Here is a 17,522-nt window from a genome sequence, read left to right on the forward strand (position 1 = left end):
CTATCTGTCCAAAATGAGAGATCAGAGGTGTGTTGATTCATAATGAGTTGATACTGAAATATCTCCGGCCAAAGGTACTCCCTCACCTAAAATGCTGAAAGAACTATTAAGGAGTTCTGAATAAAAATCCTTAGTTATTGTGGATTTTTAAAATAAATCGCAAGGGAATATTTTCAAATGAGCAAAATAAGGGACACATTAGAAAATTAATGATTTTCTCCCTTTGAAAGTGCTCTGAATGACATTACAAATTGATTTCCCTCTAGCTGCTAAATTGGAGGGTGAGGAATATCTGAGGAAAACATCTGAGGAAACATTAATGTGACAGCGCTAAGTGGATGTAATGTTAAATCAAAACACTGGAAGATCCTCAAACTCTTTGTTGATGCGCAGCTCTGCTGCCAAAAGAATATTCCTTAAAGTTGACTTGGTGGCAGAGTAAACACTGCAGACTATTTAAATTAAAATTATCAACCATATTTAAATAGGAACTTACATCCAATGTACTACACTATTTAATTGTACTAGTGTATTCTTAACATATATGAGTTGTTTCAAACTATAGTGTAATAAACTAAGAAATAATTTTGGTGCTGGTAATTGTCACAACAACTGAAAGGATTTTAAAGGTACAATTGTGTATTTGCTGGCAATTTTATTAATTTTAGAACAGGAGAAACAATGATAAAAGAAAAAAGTACCAATATTTATAAGGCAAAACAAATTTCCATTTATAGTCTACATGCTACGATTTAACCTCATCTATTCATGCTTGCCTGAAAAAAATATAAATTGTAATAAAAATATACAGTGAAAATAAACTTACATACAATATACTTCACCTTTAATTTCTAGATTCAATGTACCTTCCATTTGTTTTGTCCATGCACACAATTTTAACAGTACATTTCATATGAAAAATTAAGACGTGTAGGCGCATTTTCAAATTCATAAAGCATTTTTCCTCTAGAACAAAAGCATAAAGTACCTATAACAAAAAATAATAAACTGGACAAAATGTTGTTATGCAATGAATAAAATGGAAAACAGAAAGTCTGAACTTAAGCAGATGAGTAACTTTTAACAGTTGGATGTACATACCAAAATAAATGAGGGAAAATTCAAATGTATCGTAAAATAGTCACATTAAAATTACATTTTGCAATAAATATCACGTCTGCTAAAAAATAAATAATGACCTTACCATTTCACTATGGCAAACTGTCAAATATTTTTTAAAAATGACATTGAAAGTCACTGTGCAGCAAATGTTATGGTAAAGGTGTCTAAAGCACTAGCGTGGCTCTGAGTGTTTCACTTTCTGCTGTTACCTTGAGGTAGATAACACATTTGCAAAGATCAACAATGAATGGCTGCTATTAGCATCATATGTTAAATAGACATCAGGAGTCTGAAAAGTCTGAAAGGATGGCTTTTTAGGAAGATAAATGAATTACCCTTCAGATTTACTGAAACAAATGTGTGAGTTTTTGGAGAGGAAACTCTCCCCTATTTTGTGGAAGGTAGCTCTTCTGCCCCAGACTCACATTGTGCTGAGATGTTTCCCAGTTCCTTATAGTGCACTTTCCTTGCAATGCCTTCAGATTCATTGCATCAACTCTCCTTTTTCCCTCCCGTTTTCTCGCTTCCTCTCTTATCTCCTCTAATCATCTTCCCATCCAGCTCAGTCCTTTCACACTGGTTTGTCTAAAGTACACTGTGTGCAAATTACATGCCAGATTTCCAATGAAGGTGTGGGCATCAGCTCCCTTAAGCACAATGAGAAATGTTTGAGTGCAACCTGACACTCGTCTAAGAATTTTTACATAGATAAAAAATTATATTTGTATATATATATATATATATATATATATCGGGCTAAAATAAATAAAAATATGAAATTATTCAAGTAAAACATGAATACTAACATTTTTACATTGGGCCTTTAATTCAAATGTTTTAAAATGCTGCTGTATGTTTTGTGGGCAATTTTAGGAGAACATTTTACAGCTGGGGGTGCCAATGTGGCCTGTATGGACTTAAGGGGTGAATCGGCAGAGGTGTCAAATTGAGGGAGGGCCAGGGACTCAAACTGCATGTTAAACATGAGCTCTCCATTTCTGGTCAGGAAGCCCTCATCCATCTCCTTTATCTCCACTACTGGCTCTGGGTCCATCACTTCCAGTATCTCCTCCCTCTTACTGAAGAGCTTGTCCAAATAGCTGGTGTAGGTAGTTTCCTTTTGCACTTGCTCATCTTTCCTCACATCCCAGCATACCTCGTCAATCAGGCCACTTTCTTCACTAGAGACACCCAGGGGGCTGAAGCACTCCCAGGGGTTGGGTGCCCTACCTTCTAGCTGGGCCAAGTTCACTATGCACTTCTCCTCCTTCTCCTGACTGATAGACTTTGGAACGGAGCTCTTGATCTCTAGCTGGGAGACCGAACTGTTCAGTTCGTTGAGGAAGCCAACCTCACTGTGCTCTGGCTGGAGGCTAAGCTTGATGGTGCTGGCAATGAAGGAGTCAAAATCAAAGCCCTGGTTTTTCTCCTGCTCCTTGTCTTTTTCAGATGTATTCTGGGAGGCTTCTTCCAGTGCAATCTGGGCCTTGACCAGGCCATTCTTCTCACACTTGGACTTGCCTTTTTTGTCTGCCTTCTCCTTGCTCTGTTCTTTCCAGTTGGACAGGTCGATGATGAGCTTGGGCTCATAATAGTGGTTGACCTCACTGTCTCCCCAGACCAGGTTGTCCAGGTATAAGGGGGAGACGGTTTTATAGTTGCACGTATGACTACATTCCAGTTCACAATACTTGTTCTCGTGGTGGTCTTCAAGTTGCCAGGAGAGTTCAGAGGGAAAAAAGGAGCCAAAAACTGGATCCTCCAGCAACTTCTCCCGGTCTCCATCCAGGTACTTTCGAGGGTCTACCTGAACCACCTCTTCATCAGTACCCTCTGATATAGCTCGGGGATCTAGCTGAACATTATCTGCTTCGTGGGTACTATAAAGATTCCAGTCTTGGTCTGAATACTGGCTGTCGTGATATCTGAAAAAATGGTGAAAAACTGGTGAAAAATTTGTATTAATGGAATCAGGTTACTAAACCTTCTAGCAAGCACATATGAGTAAAGAAAGGCAAGGCCCTTGATAAATTTTTCACCTGTCCCAGTTGTTGTACACATGACTGTAGCTCTCATCCATCAGCAGGATGTCATCAACTTCATCTTCAATATGGAAGGGGTGACTGGAAATGGGCTCATCCAGAGGGAAAGAGTAGTCACTCATGTATGGGTGGGCTAATGCCTCTTCAGCAGTCAGGCGGTCCATAGGGTTGAATGTCAGGATTTCCCTCAGGAAATCAAGAGCTGGAAAGATGCAGAAGGACATGTATGGTATATGAACCAGAACAAAACAGCTTTATACACCCAAGTAATAAAAGTAGTCCACCAACAGTAAAAGAAGTATGTCTACACTGAGAAATCCAGACATTCTACTATAAACATCATTAATGTGGCAGCATGGTTTGCAAACCCCTCAGGCCAGGACAGTATGCTAAGAGGAACTCACCCTCTTCGCTGACCCCAGGGAGAAGCTTGGCCAATGGGGTCTGTGGCTTTGACATGTCCTTCCTAACAAAGACTGGAACGACACTCTGTAGCTCCTGCCGGTCCTCCTCGTGGATCACGGGTATGGACTGCAGGATCAGCTGCATCTGCTCCAGCTCATGGGCACCTGGGTAACCACAATGAACAAAACATTCACCTCAGAGTATGAAAAGCAGTTGGCAATCAAAACAAAAGCTCAAGTGTGCCGAGGACCCTTAAAGGCAATCTCTGCACTGTGGTCCTGCTGGGCTGATTTTGCGAATGGTTGCCCAGCAATTGAAGAGATATGAGCTGTACAGTGACAGGTGAATGCAACCTATACTTTATGACTCACTCTTTCTTCAAAGAGAACTTTGCCTTTTCTCTTGTTGATTTCTTTACTTTAACAGATTTAAGGAAACCTGTGTATCTTCAGTTATTATACTTGTTTTTTTGTATCTACCAACATTCTCTGTTCACTTTGCACATGCCTTCGGAGGCCACGTGAACTTTAATGTCAACCAAAATTAGAAACATCTCACTTTCTGGCACTGTGTCCCACTTTTTATTTTAGAATGTTGAACTGCAGTCACCTCCGTTGTCAGGTGTTATAGAAGGGAGGGTAAATAGAAGCTGCCAATAAAACTGACCTGCAAAAAGAGTTTTTCCCGTCAGCATCTCAGCAAAAATGCAGCCAGCTGCCCACATGTCAATGGCTTTGGTATAATTATTGGGTGACAACAGAAGGCGGGGAGATCTGTACCACTTTGTGACCAGTCCTTCGGAAAGATGCCCCTGAGAAGTAGAGAGAAGAAAGCACAAGGTCATTTGACCCCCTTTCCCACAGACTCCAGCTTACAGTAGGCAGAGGCAGGAAATGGTTTTGGTAAGCAACTGATGCACAGTGATGATGAAGAACAGAAGAATAGTAAGCCTGCTGCCAAAACCCAAAATATGCCATTGCAACCCCCTTGCTGCTATCAGCACTGTTGCAGTCGTGCAGAGAAGCAAGGCAAACGAAAAGGCAAACAGGACACGTGAGTCCTTTGTCAGCAGCTCCCATGACTGTTCCAGAGAACAGGATAATCCATCCCGTGCCTGACGTGGAATGCCAGACAGACAGATCAGTGACATAAATCTGAACTTCCATCAGCCATGAAACACAGGTTAACACAGCCATAAATAATACTAAAGGACCAAAGAGTACATAAGAGAGGCAAAAACATTAATTCTTTCTCATAGTTGAAACAGGGAACAGGACAGATCACCCTACATCTGTAAAAAGAAGTATACTGGAAACAAAGGCAAATACGCTTCACTCAGTGGTGGCATCCTATTATTTAAAAGAGCAGCAGTCGTAATATGTAAGAGGACAACTGTTATCTCACAAGGTAGTGGCCCGAGATGTATGCGATAACCAAAGACTGAGGGATTACGTATGAAACTCACTGGGGACAGATTAGCAGTTAAATGGATTAAACAAATCAAGTGAACTTTCTTGGAAGTAGGAATGAATGGAGGGATGCCAAAAGGGCCTGGATGGATAATGTTTGTATACAGTACTTGTGAGGGGACATTTTCACTCACTCACTTTCCTTATCCAGTTCAGGGCTGAGGCCGTTCGGAGCCTATCCGGGAAACACAGGATACAGGGCCGAACACAGTACACACTAGACAGGATGACAGTGCAGGGTGGCACACACTCACACATGCATGTGCTACTGACAGTTCAGGGCCACCGATTAACCTGAAACACATCTTCAGACCGTGGGAGGAAACCCATATGAACATGGGCAGAGCATACGAACGCCACAGACTGAACTGAACCCACACGGAGACATCCCAACGCATACACTGTATAGAAATTAACCAAATCCAGGCTGCAACTCAACCAAGTACAGAAAATGTTCCTTTGTCAAAAACTCAAGTCCTTTATTGTAAAGTCAGCACATGTTTAGTGTACCTTAAATTCCACAGGGAGGCCACCTAGCCCTAAATCTCAAAGTCTTTGCATACTCATTGGACACAGAAAACTCATTCCTTCCGTTGTAGAATTACAGAGCAGTACGCCTTGCGACAGACCACAAACTATCTTGTTTTATTGAGGTAATGTGACGCCCAGGGAAATGTACATTCTTTTGGACTGCTATTTGAGAAGAGCACATTAACTCAGCGTCAGAGTAGGTGGCTGCAGAAGCTGGGGAAATGTATTAAAAAAATCTTCATGCTCCGCAATGGGTAAAATGGCTTATTTCTCAGAAGATGGCTGATGACAGTGAATGGTTGAATAGCTTCCAAGAATCCACTGTATGTGCTAGAAAAAAACAAACAAGCTCCATTGCAGGCATAAACAACATACTGGATCCACTACAGGCCTGACTTTTTGGATGTGGGATAAAAATAAAACTTGTTGATCCAATGTAATATCACCCTTGCTTGTGGCATTTCTATTTGCAAGCAAGGGAGTAGGAAAAAACCCTGGACTAAAATAAACAAAGTTAAGTCATCGCTCACCATTCAGCTTTTATCTCCTGTGCACTACTGACCTATGGATTAAGAGAAGGAGTACTCAGCATCGCACAACAGTGTGTGTAATGTGTGTGTGAGTCAATTAACCGGTCCACTCTGGAACGACTGGGTGTCAAAGTTTGGAGGCCAGTACTTATTGACAGGAGACAGGAACACAGTTTATGTATAATATCTGAATAAATATCTGATACATGAATACATCCACCTGATAATCTAGCTATTACCAAAGTTATAAACCCCCTATAAAATCAACAGTCATCATTTCGCAGCTAACCACCCAACTGTACAAATGGCAACTATCCTCACAAATACCTTAATCCATATTTTTGTTGTCAACTCAAAGTGCTTGCTCTCCATTCTGTTTTGAAGAATCTGCAAGAGTTCTGGTACCGATTCACAACTTTGGTTGTTTTTATGGTGAGAAGCAAATGAGGTTTAAAGGAATTCCAAATTTATATTCCACTTGGACAAAAGCAGGAAATGAAGGGTGGTTGGGGGAAGGGGTGGGGAGAGGGCTAGTCAATCTGATCCAGACTGCACGTGAATTCCCCACATTGTTAAGGCAGAGGGTTGTATTACAGCAGCACACAAGTGCCTGACAAGCCCCAAGCCACTGCAGAGAAGAGTGCCACACACCCCAGAACAACAAGCAAGGGGAGTTTAAGTCAAAAATTACACACCAGTGTACACATATTTAAAACATGAGCGAAACTCTTGGCTATTGTTGGCACGGGTGGTGAAATGTGCTGCTTACAGCTCAGTCTGACTCCGTGGTCTCCTCCCCTGGCCAACTGCCTTGAGCAGGAACGCTGACTCCCAGCAGCAAGGATATCCCAAAGCTTGGGCTGCACTATGAGGCGGTCCAGTGCAGGTTATAACAGTGCATGAAAAGGTTTGGAATGGGAGCGAGGCAGGGCAGTAGAGGCTGAGCTGCTCCAACATACATCAAAAACCCTTAGTGGGAGTACTGGGCCTGTACAGGTGTTGGAAGCCACCTCAGGATACACAGCACTGAACAATCTACAGTGCGGTGAAGAAGGAGCCCCATGACACGCCACAGCTATGTCCATTTGCAAAATGTCTCAGATCTGGAGAACCAAGAAGTCGTAAATGGTTCCTGACATGATTGTGCCTCCAGAATATGTGCAACAGCTGTGCAACGCGTAGGCTTCACATAAGCCACATCACTCACGAGCTGCCAGGGAAGTGCGGTATCCCAGTTGCACCCACACTGCTCCATGGCTGGACCCATGTTAGCTCCTATAATCAGCGGCCCTTTGGATGAAAGCACTGGCAGACAGTGCCACATTTTATAGCTGTTGTGGAAACCTCCAGCAGACACGAGGATCGCGTCACCTCCAGGGAGTGTTCAGTGACTAAATAAAGACACTTGTAGGCACCTGAGTGCAGCTGTACAGAACTCCGAGGCAAAGACCACCGTTTGTGGAAGGACCCCTAGCAGCAACAAACCACTACGTTCTAGTTTTTTGGCATGCAGCTATTTCTGTTAAGAAAATTCTGAATTAACAAGGAAAAAATGACCTAGATGCATAATTCTAGTTTGTAACCCATGTCTTTAAATAGGTACAATAACTACTGAAAATAAAGATTAATAATGCTCAAATTGTTTAACAAAAAAGTGACTGTGGTTGAGTGCTTTCTTCAGTTGACGTTAATGTCTATGTAATGATACAAATGTGGGATGCAGTCATTAAAGCAAATATGCATCTTCTATTTCCCATTAAAGACTGACTCCTAAGGTTTATGTTCAATTACACCCTTCAACTTTGTCTTGTTTTGTTTGAATGAAAATTAACCATTCTGAAGTAGACTTCACCTGCAGTCAACATAAAACAGTAGCTTTCCCCACAAATTATAAACCAGGCAAAGTAAAAACACAGCTGTCTTCACTTTAGAAGACAAGCAAATATTAAACTGAAAGCCAAGGTCAGTGCCAACAAAAGTCATCAAGTACCAGCATACCTTGTGTGAATAGTGGGGGTCCATAATGCGTGCAAGCCCAAAGTCTCCGATCTTCAGCACCAGGTCCTCTGTGTTGACGAAGAGGTTGGCGGGTTTGAGGTCCCGGTGTAGGACATTGGCGGAGTGGATATACTTGAGGCCCCTCAGCAGCTGGTACATAAAGAGGCGGGCATGGCCTTCGGACAACATCCCCTGCTCCAGCAGCTGGCATAGGTCTGTCTCCATGTACTCCTGCACGATGTAGACAGAGTTGACCTCCGTCAGTGAGCTCACGTCCTCTGTCAACTGCCTGCCATTGGGCCCGAGGGTCTCGAACACCTTCACGATGTTGTCATGGTCCAGGCGCCTAATTATTTTGATCTCCCTTAAGGCGTGCTTCACGCTCTGCGGGTCCGTGAGGACAATCTTCTTGACAGCAACCCTCTTGTCGCAGTCTTTGTCCACAGCAGAGAAGACCAGACCATTGCCGCCATAGCCCAAAGGTTTGAGGTCCATGTAACGGGGCCCCAGATCAAAGCCGTGAATGTTCATCAAACTTTCAAACTTTTCCGCCATTTTACTCAAAATAACTATGTTTGTCTACTTGTGACAGTATTTATGCATCCAGTTAAGGGCTAGAATTGCATTTTTGAATAACAAGGGCGAAAAAAAATGGAAGCCACTAACTGCAGAAGTCTTGTTTTATGAGACAGCCACTGGCCTGTTGAGTTCCACCCTGTATAGCCCTCAGAGATTTCCCATGGAAAAACAGATTGATCTTTTTGATATGTATCCAGAGTATTTTCTCATCACTCAAAATTTTCAGTTTTCGGATTCCTTTTTGAAATTAAAATTTTTTACTTATTATATTGTAAATCGTATTTCAAAAAACACACCGGAATGAACTCACGCTGATGAAAATGTTTTGAACAAAAGAGAACATATAAAAGCTGGTTAATATCATCCTCACAGTGCAGATACATTCAGTGTTTGACTGGTCCTGAGCAGCATCTTCATTCTTCCGTGCCACTGAGCACAAGAGCGCTACTGTTCTACTGTTTACACACCGCCCGTTCAGGAATCTGAAGTCCAGTGGCAGTTACTCTTAAATGAAGATTCTCCCTTCAGTGATCAGGTGGCTCAAGCTCACCGCAGTCGCAGTCGAAGCTATCCTCCATTTTACAGTGGAGTAGCCTGAAAGAATGACATCATAATCAGTGACTGTGTACACAGAGTGTCCCCAAGCCTAATTATACACACTTACAATATACCTCCTTTCTTACAAGGGAGAAAAATAAAGGAAAGCCAAACAAGTGCACATCCCTGGTGGCAACAGCAGGTAACGCAACAGTTTTGGACACCAACTTGCAATCTGAAGGTTGTTAGCTTGAATTCTGCTGCTACTACTTATCTGGTACCTTTGTGCAAGACTCTCACTCCAATTGGTGAAGTAACAATACTTGCTTTTTAAATGGCCAAAGAAATGTACATTAACAATAAATTAATTATGACAGATACAAAGTGGTTAAACTGACTTTTAATTCATGTGGGGCAGTGATACCTCCCACAGGTTGCAGGGGGCACTTTTCTCTGAAGAGAGAACAACCCAGGATAAAAAAAGCTGAGACTTATTATCAAAACTTTTAAGTTAAATACAATGAACAGCAGCCCAACATTTCAGAGTTAGCAGCTTTTCACCACAGTAAAAGTGAGATATATAACAGCTCTAAATGTCCTTACACCTAAATCATACAAACAATAATAAATAAGAAGTTGAAGGGGCAGGCAGGCCGTCTTTTCGACCGCTGGCCCAAGAGGACTGCAAAGACCATGCACATGTCACAGTGGAGGAGGTCAAAGGTCCAGAAATTAAGGATTACATACAAACATATTTACAAAGATACAAAGACCTCTCCTGGTGCAGTAAGTTCTGAGTAGGCCACAATAAGTAAAATGAGCTTTCAGAAACCAATCTGCTGTCGTGCTTCGCCATGTTTCTTGGTCAAATATCACATAGACAGGAGAGGTCATAGCCTTGGAACCACATTTCTGAAGATACAGCAATTACATCCATGTCATGTCAAGCAAGTCCTGTGTCCCCCCCCTATAGCTGCGTGTAACTCTTCCTGAAAAGCATACTGCTAATATTTTGGCCCCTCGGTACCTGGCAAATTGTTATTACAGTATCCTTTATAATAACCAAAAGCCTGAGGTTCTTATTCAGGCTTTTGCAGCAAGTGGTCCGCATCTGTGCGTGTACAACACGTATCAGCGACAGCAGAACCGTCTCGAGCAAACCCGTTTCCATAGCCGCAGAGGAGACGCTAGGAGCGGACTTGCGCCCCCCACCGGCTATGTCTACACGTCACCTCGCGGTACCAGTGGAAATACAGTAAGTAACAAGGCCGAGGCAGTCAAGCCACTTTTTCTTTCATTTATTCATACGGGGTCGAGTTCACCAAATTCACGGGCAACATATGAATCATGTGCTAAATAATTCTAGTTAGCTGAAATAAACCGCGAGGGCCGTCGCGCACTGCTCTGTCTCTCTTTCTCTCTCACACACACACACACAAACAGACAGAGCTGAGCTCAAAGAAAAACTAAGAAGAAGACGGACCATGCAGAAACAGTGTACTTACTATTCGGATTCAGCCATACACAGCAACATTTCCACATTGGCGTGAATTCAATTAATGAAGCGGGGGTGAGAAAGACACGCACAAAGAGGCCCGGTTGTGTACAGTACAGTGCAATGCTGCAGCAGAGGGCGCGTGAAGGAACCTCTGGGGGGAGTATGATCCGACAAAGAAAGGAAAGGACCGAAACGCGCTAGACAGCTTGTATCCACACGCAGCACAACGGAGCGACGCGGCACGGAACGCGCGCTCCCCCGCGCGCCCTCGGCGACGACACTCACCGCTCGCACACAGCCCATCTGCCCGTGTTTTCTCTCCTACGCGCACGGAGCCGCGGTTCCCCCGCGCGCCGCGCCACGCTCGCCGTTCGCGCTCGTGCGCCTCATATCGACAGACAGACAGACAGCGGAGGACGGAGCGCAGTGAGCCAGAGCGGCTCTGAGCGGGACGTTTAAACCTCCCCGTGCCGCGGCTGGGGGCGCTGGGGCTCTCGCATATACAGCACAGTACTACTGTAACTGTACACTGCGCACACTCTGCTATTAACCTTTGCTTGGCTGACACCTTTACAATGATTTATTCTTACTGTATGTATCACTTTTGTATGTATCTTGCTCGGCTCTGTTAAGACTAAGTGTAAATCGTAGACTGCGAGCACTGCGGGATGATAATAATAATAATAATAATAATAATAATAATAACAATAATAATAACGGGTAGCGCAGTGGTCCGAGCTGGCACCTTCCAGTCGAAGAACCCAGCTCGGAGTCCCACCTCCTTCTGTTGTACTCTAGAGAAGGTACTTACCCTAATTTATACAAGTAAACATTACCCCAGCAGCTGTATAAATGAGTAAATAATTGTAAGTAGAATAACACTGTAAACCCCTTTGGAGAAAAACGTCAGCTAAATTAATACATTATTACATGTAACTATGAATGTAAACGAGTAAGTAATTGTAATTGTAGGTAGCTTAGCAGGTGCTCTGGAGAAAAGCGTAAATTAAATGAATACATGTAAATATACTAATAATAATTAACTCTTTAGATTAAGAATCTATGTTACAATTAATACACAGTCCAGGCACAATAAATTCCGTAGGGTTATGTAATACATCTTAAATATATTGCCTCAATAAACTTTGTATATTTGTGATGCACCTGTCCAAGAAAAGTAAACAGTGGGAACAGTTATCGAGTTGTATATTAAGCAGAATACAATCAATGCAGTAAATCACCTAAGTGCGCATGATCACAAAATAAGATGTTTCCTTTATTTTACCCGTGAGCTTTACCTGTTAGCTGCCCGATGAATCGCAGCTGCTCTCCAGGTGTTCGTTTTACACCCTGCCTGTCAGTAGAGTGTGAAGTGATGAGTGATGAACTTGAAGGAGGTGCTTGAGGAGAAGAGCGAATTTTTTCATGGCTTGGATTGGAATGATGAGCTACCTACTGCATCGTCTGCAGGGCGGACCGAGGCGACCCTACATGTCAGCGGACGAGCAGAAAGTGCGGAGACCAAGTGGTAAAACCAACGCAACGGGCGTGATGAGGTGTGACTTAGAGCTTTAGGAGCGCGTCTCTTCTGACAGTAGCTAGCGTTTCACTATTCACGAGCACTTAGCAAATCAAATGTGTCGCAGTCAGAAAATTGTCCAACATGAGCGTATTTACGAAGAAAAACATGCTCCTGGGCTTGTCATTTGCTGCTCATGCCTCTGTGTTCCCGAATCTAATCGATTATTCAGTTTGCAGCATGTCATTATTATTATTATTATTATTATTATTATTTATCCGTCTGTTAAAATTCACGACAAGAGGGAATCTATCGCCTGTCTTCCACTGAATGCCGTAAAAAAAAAAGAGCATGGCAAAATAACAAAAACATTTTCATGCTGCTTCAGTCGACAAATACGTGCAATGGACGCGGTTCGGTCCGAGGCAGCAGCCGCCGGACCGGACGTGCTGCTGCAAAGCCGGCAAAGAAGAAACATCCGAGAAAACATCCGAACTGTGGCATCGCCGTCCGGCCTCATGAATGAGCAGAATCTACTACGAGAGCGTTGCGGCTGCGCATTGTGTGGCGCCGCGCGCGCTCTGCCCGCGCGCTCTGCAGCTGCACGAAGCGCCCATGTGAGCGCCCATGTGCCTCGGAATGCAGCACGACGCCGCCAACCAAGCACTGGAGGGGATGTGCGGCTGTATGCGACACTACAGGGCTCGGGTGCGATTTGCCGGGCCTGCGATTATTCCATGTCCCACCAGAACTGTGTGTAGTACACGTGCAAAAAAAGCTGTCAGTGCTTCTACACAGCAGGACTTCTCTGACTTTATTTTTCTTCACCGTCATGAAGTTTCCCCCTGTAACACAGTTCATACAGCTGTGTACTTGGATTGGAATAAATCTGTCCTTGTCACAGAAAGTAATTGCTTAATGATCAATGTAGCCGCATAATTTGAACGACACACGAAATAGCCAGGTTTGCATCTGTTTAAAACACTGCGTTTTTTGCGTGCTGTGTTTAAAAATGAATGATCCAATCAGAAGAGATTCTTACTGTCTTCACCGGGTCTATTTGTTCTGCAAAGCAGCATCTTCCTGCATTCTGCAGTGACCCTGGATCTGTCTGTTTTGGAAGTCTTGGAGTTTTCTTTCCTGGAACACCCTAAAGTAGACAACCACTTTATTTCTAGTAATAATTATGCAGTTAACCATTATTACACAACTTCAACTCTTTATATGTATACTACAGAACGGTAATGTTATTGTTGTGTCTACAACATGCATACTGTGAAAATAGCAATTCATTCACACAGTCTTTTTCCTGTTTACAGTGTTTTTACTTAAGTGATACAAGTTAGATTGGATACTTTACTGAATCCAGAAACTCAACTTTCTGAAGGCCACAGACCGCAAAGACCTCTTCAAGTATCTTTACACTTTAAGCAAAGTTAAGGACCGTTCCTAGAAAATTCCCATGAATACATCACTTATTATGCTGAAACTTACTAAACATCACATAAAACTGTGTTATAGATATTAACAGCATGGTGATATTTTTACTTTTAGCTTTTATTTAGTTAATGTGCTTCTGCATGCCGCGATGCCCATTCACAGACCCCCCAAGGGGTCCTTTTACCCTAGATTAAAAACCCCTGACATAAGCGTACATTCAGCAGTTTGCCTGCTGGGACCTGATGTCTGTTTCCTTAACCACCAGTAATTAATTTTGGTTGCAATTGTTTTATGCCGTTACTGCATCTATAAAAGGGTGAAGGATAACTGTTGCCTTGCTTGTTGGACTTTGTCATAGTCACTTTTTGTGTTTCATCCATTTCTGATACAGTATGGAAAACAAAAGAAGTATTACAGGAAATTATGCCCTCAAAGTCACCGAGCCAATTAAAACAATGCAATTTTATCACTTGCAATTAATTTTAGCATATATGCAATTAACGTACTTTATATTTTTCAGCATGGAGAAAGGCAATGTATTCATTTATGAAAAGAAAACATAAAACTGCAAGCAGCATAGTGCTTTGAGCTATAACTTTTCCACTGAAAGACATGGGTTTGAATCTCTGCTCCTGCAATATTACCTCTGAGCAGAGTACTTATACTGAATTACTCAGTAAAAATGCTACTCAGATGTATAAATGGGTAAATCATCTAAGTAGATTAGTATACAAACCTCATATTGTACTTTGTTTTGGGAAAAAGCAACAGCTAAATTTTCTGATTTTGGCATAATGATGTAATCTTGTCAGATTATTTTGTTTTTGAAAGTCAGAACAACATATGATAACGAATGATAATTGAAGAGTAAAAATATATAGACTAGGAATGTAAGATTCATTGTTTTACATTTGTTTTGGTCTCTTTGAAAATGTTTCTCTCTCAAAATAAGAAATCAGTGATGGGAGTACAGTCTGTGTGAATGCACTAATACAGGGAGCCCCTGGTCCTCCCGGAATCCATAGTTACTGGAATTACTGGTTTTTCACAAGTGGCTGCTAGGAGACCATGACAGAGTCACAGACTGAATTGTTGCACAACACTGTACGGTCTATTGTCTGTGCTTGATCAGCTTGGTAAAATAAGATTTAAAAAGGCAGTAGGTGCGCTGTAGGTAGGTATGGCTACCGAGTCACTTCAATCCAGGGACAGCTGGTAGCAGAGGGGTTAGTGCTATTGCCTTTGGACCCAAAATGTTGCAGGTTCTTCCCTCCAGCTATAGTACCCTTGAGCAAGGTACTTATACTAAATTTCTCCAGTAAATTTACTCAGCTGTATAAATGGGTAAATAATTGTAAGTACTTAAAAAAGCATCAGATAAATTAATAAATATCAGTCAGATTTATTTGTTCCTGCATGGCTCTGCTTATTTGTATATTGTTTGTTCACTTTTGGTGTAAAGTCATTTTATTATAGTGGGGTTTAGGAAATGCAACATCACTTTTCTTTGTAGCAACATTCCGTTTCTGTCACGGTAAGTCACTTAAACAGATTAATTGTATTGAAAATACGTAATTTAAAACTGCCACTCAAGGATTCTCAAAATGTTGAGTTAGAAAAGTTGCGTCACAAAATCCATGATAAGTGGTAACCCAATGGATTATTCACAAGAAAGTGGTACTCTCATACTGTTGTGTATATATAGTAATATTATAATAATTGCTCTGTTCAAAAGAGTTAATGTCAGTAGAATGCATCATTATTTATAGTTTCATAATTCTGTTGTACAAGAAGCTTACACAGAGTGGTATTTTCTGTGTGGCCTACTGCAACATACAGGACTTTAGAGGAGCGCTACTTAGTTTCACACTTGCTTGAACATCTAGCCCTGAAGTTAGGCCTTGGGGTTAAAGTAAAATCTGAGATTTTATATAATTTGTTCCTTTGATAATCACTAGCTCAGAATAATTAGATATATATTTTTGTCAGGAGTGGATAAAACACAACAAATACCAGCCTTGTTTAGATTAAATAAACATAACAAACGTGTAAATTACTTTTCAGTATTATCGAATGTTTCTTGGAAACATCGTGTTTTTAAATTTATTTTCCTGCAAATTTCCCACGGAGGCTCAAATATTGCTTCTCTTACCGACTTTCTTGACCTTGTTACTTGTTGGTTTCTCGCAACTCTGATCATGCTGCCAATGAATAAATTTGCTGCAGTCTCACCTTACATTTTCCTTAAAAACACTCTCAACAGGACAGTGTGAACTATATCTGGCTTGTGCATTCAGCACTTTCAGTCCACATCAGAGAAAAGGCATAATCACAAATACCCTGCAAGTCAAGCAGCGCATATGTGAAAGGAGTGTTTGAGAGCACCCCTTTAGTACTGCATATCTTCTTCTTATCTGTGAGAGTGAAAGCTCTGGAGTGAGCTGTCACTTACCATGGCTGCAGTGCTGCAGGGGCACGTTGGAGAACATGGCGTTTAATAATCCGTGTGTGAGCAGAGGAGGAGAACGGTGATCTGTGTGTGGCTCTTTGCAGAGATGGTGCCGCACTGCTGAGCCCAGGAGCAGGTGACGTGCTGAGTTCGAGATGTTGTGTGGTGTGTCACACACTGCTGTTTCTGCACTGTGGCTCCATGGTGAGTTAATATAGAACTGGGCAGAAGGGGAGGAGATTTTTCTGTGTATGGCCTGGCCTGCCTGCGATACTCCAATGCGCCGCACTTCTGTCAGACCTACCCTCTCTCACTCTTGTTCTCTCAGCCCCCCCCCCCCCTTAAGGTGCCTGGAGCAGCTCAAGTGTGTGCGAGCACCACAATCCAGCTCACTTTGACTGTGATCAGGGAAAGGTATGGGTTGAGCTCTGCTTCCCCTTTGGGCTCGGTATCAGGACGCCACTTGCAGTACTTGCGGGCCTTGGAGGAGGACTTGGAGTGGATATCGTTTTCAGTTATTGGTGTGGTCTCAGAGCAGCACTAACCATATCACTGGGGCACTTGTGCACTTATCAGTCTGGTTGCAATTAGTTCTCTTGTGTTTTAGTTTGAGTTTAGAAAAGATCTAGGTTAGTGCCATCGGGGACTTTTTTCGGACAGTCTGATGTGGCCTGCTGTTGTCAACATTAAATCTCTTCTGATTAAATGATTTCCATACGCATGGCTTTGGCACTGCGTGCTTCGCTGTGCCCGGCCTGCGCTGATGTGTGCTGCGGAGAGCATCAGACATGTGTGACGTGCCCAAGCGCTTGCTGTTTGGCTTGGCTTGTGTAACTGAAATATGAGTGTATGGAGTAACACATCTTCCGTTGAGTTAAAGCTGCAAAGGGCAAGTGGCTGGGTCGCAGAGACAGGTAGAACATGGGAGGGTCTCTGCTAGCCCCGATGAAGAAAATATGATTTTGTCCCCAGAAGCCCCTGACACCGTTCCTGTGCCTGCTAATATGTACACTGTGTTTCCTCTGTGGCAGGCATTACAAAACACTGCGCAGGGGTTCGAGGTTGCAGAGAAGGTCACATCCTCTTTCATAAGTATTGATGCAGGATTTTTTGACTATATATTTTAATTCTCTGAACATTTTTTAAACGTATAGTGCTAAGAGTGTTTTGCCGGAGCGTTATGCTGCAACTAATTGAAAAATGCGTTACCCTCTCCAATCTGTTAATCCAGTCCTTGACAGAAGTTCTTATTAAGGGCTATTTCTCTCATTATTATTGAAGCGTAAGCCATTCTTAATACTGCACTCCGGGGAAAACAAGATTACACTTGAATTTTATTTAATAAATCACGTCATACAACATCAATCAGTTTTCAACAACACTCAGTAATTATATTATAGCTC

At 42.4% G+C, this 17,522-nt stretch overlaps 1 protein-coding gene across 4 annotated transcripts; it reads right to left on the reverse strand.

Annotated features, from left to right (window-relative positions):
- Positions 1-1,914: 1,914 nt before the first annotated feature.
- Positions 1,915-16,294, reverse strand: mapk6 (mitogen-activated protein kinase 6). 4 transcript variants are annotated; one of them, XM_018763148.2, is made up of 7 exons: positions 16,123-16,294; positions 13,273-13,380; positions 8,098-9,270; positions 4,236-4,380; positions 3,569-3,733; positions 3,162-3,366; positions 1,915-3,047 (listed from the first exon to the last, which is right to left on the reverse strand). In XM_018763148.2, the coding sequence occupies exons 3-7, from the start codon at positions 8,650-8,652 to the stop codon at positions 1,946-1,948; spliced, it is 2,172 nt and encodes a 723-aa protein (XP_018618664.1). In that variant the 5' UTR covers positions 8,653-9,270; positions 13,273-13,380; positions 16,123-16,294; the 3' UTR covers positions 1,915-1,945. The 4 variants fall into 4 exon arrangements, with proteins under 4 accessions (XP_018618664.1, XP_018618660.1, XP_018618663.1 ...); XM_018763144.2 differs by lacking the exon at positions 13,273-13,380; XM_018763147.2 differs by lacking the exons at positions 13,273-13,380; positions 16,123-16,294 and adding an exon at positions 12,010-12,462.
- Between the last annotated feature and the right edge of the window lie 1,228 nt (positions 16,295-17,522).

Source organism: Scleropages formosus, chromosome 11 (assembly GCF_900964775.1).
Source record: "Scleropages formosus chromosome 11, fSclFor1.1, whole genome shotgun sequence".
Classification (NCBI taxonomy): Eukaryota; Metazoa; Chordata; class Actinopteri; order Osteoglossiformes; family Osteoglossidae; genus Scleropages; species Scleropages formosus.

Bases quoted from the DNA above. Each gene is read 5' to 3' on its own strand.
- mapk6 (XM_018763144.2), bottom strand. From the start codon at position 8,652: ATGGCGGAAAAGTTTGAAAGTTTGATGAACATTCACGGCTTTGATCTG. The intron at 4,381-8,097 runs GTATGCTGGTAC...TCTACTTCTCAG, and splicing joins ACCCCCACTATTCACACAAG to GGGCATCTTTCCGAAGGACT. The intron at 3,734-4,235 runs GTCAGTTTTATT...GTGGTTACCCAG, and splicing joins GGGAAAAACTCTTTTTGCAG to GTGCCCATGAGCTGGAGCAG.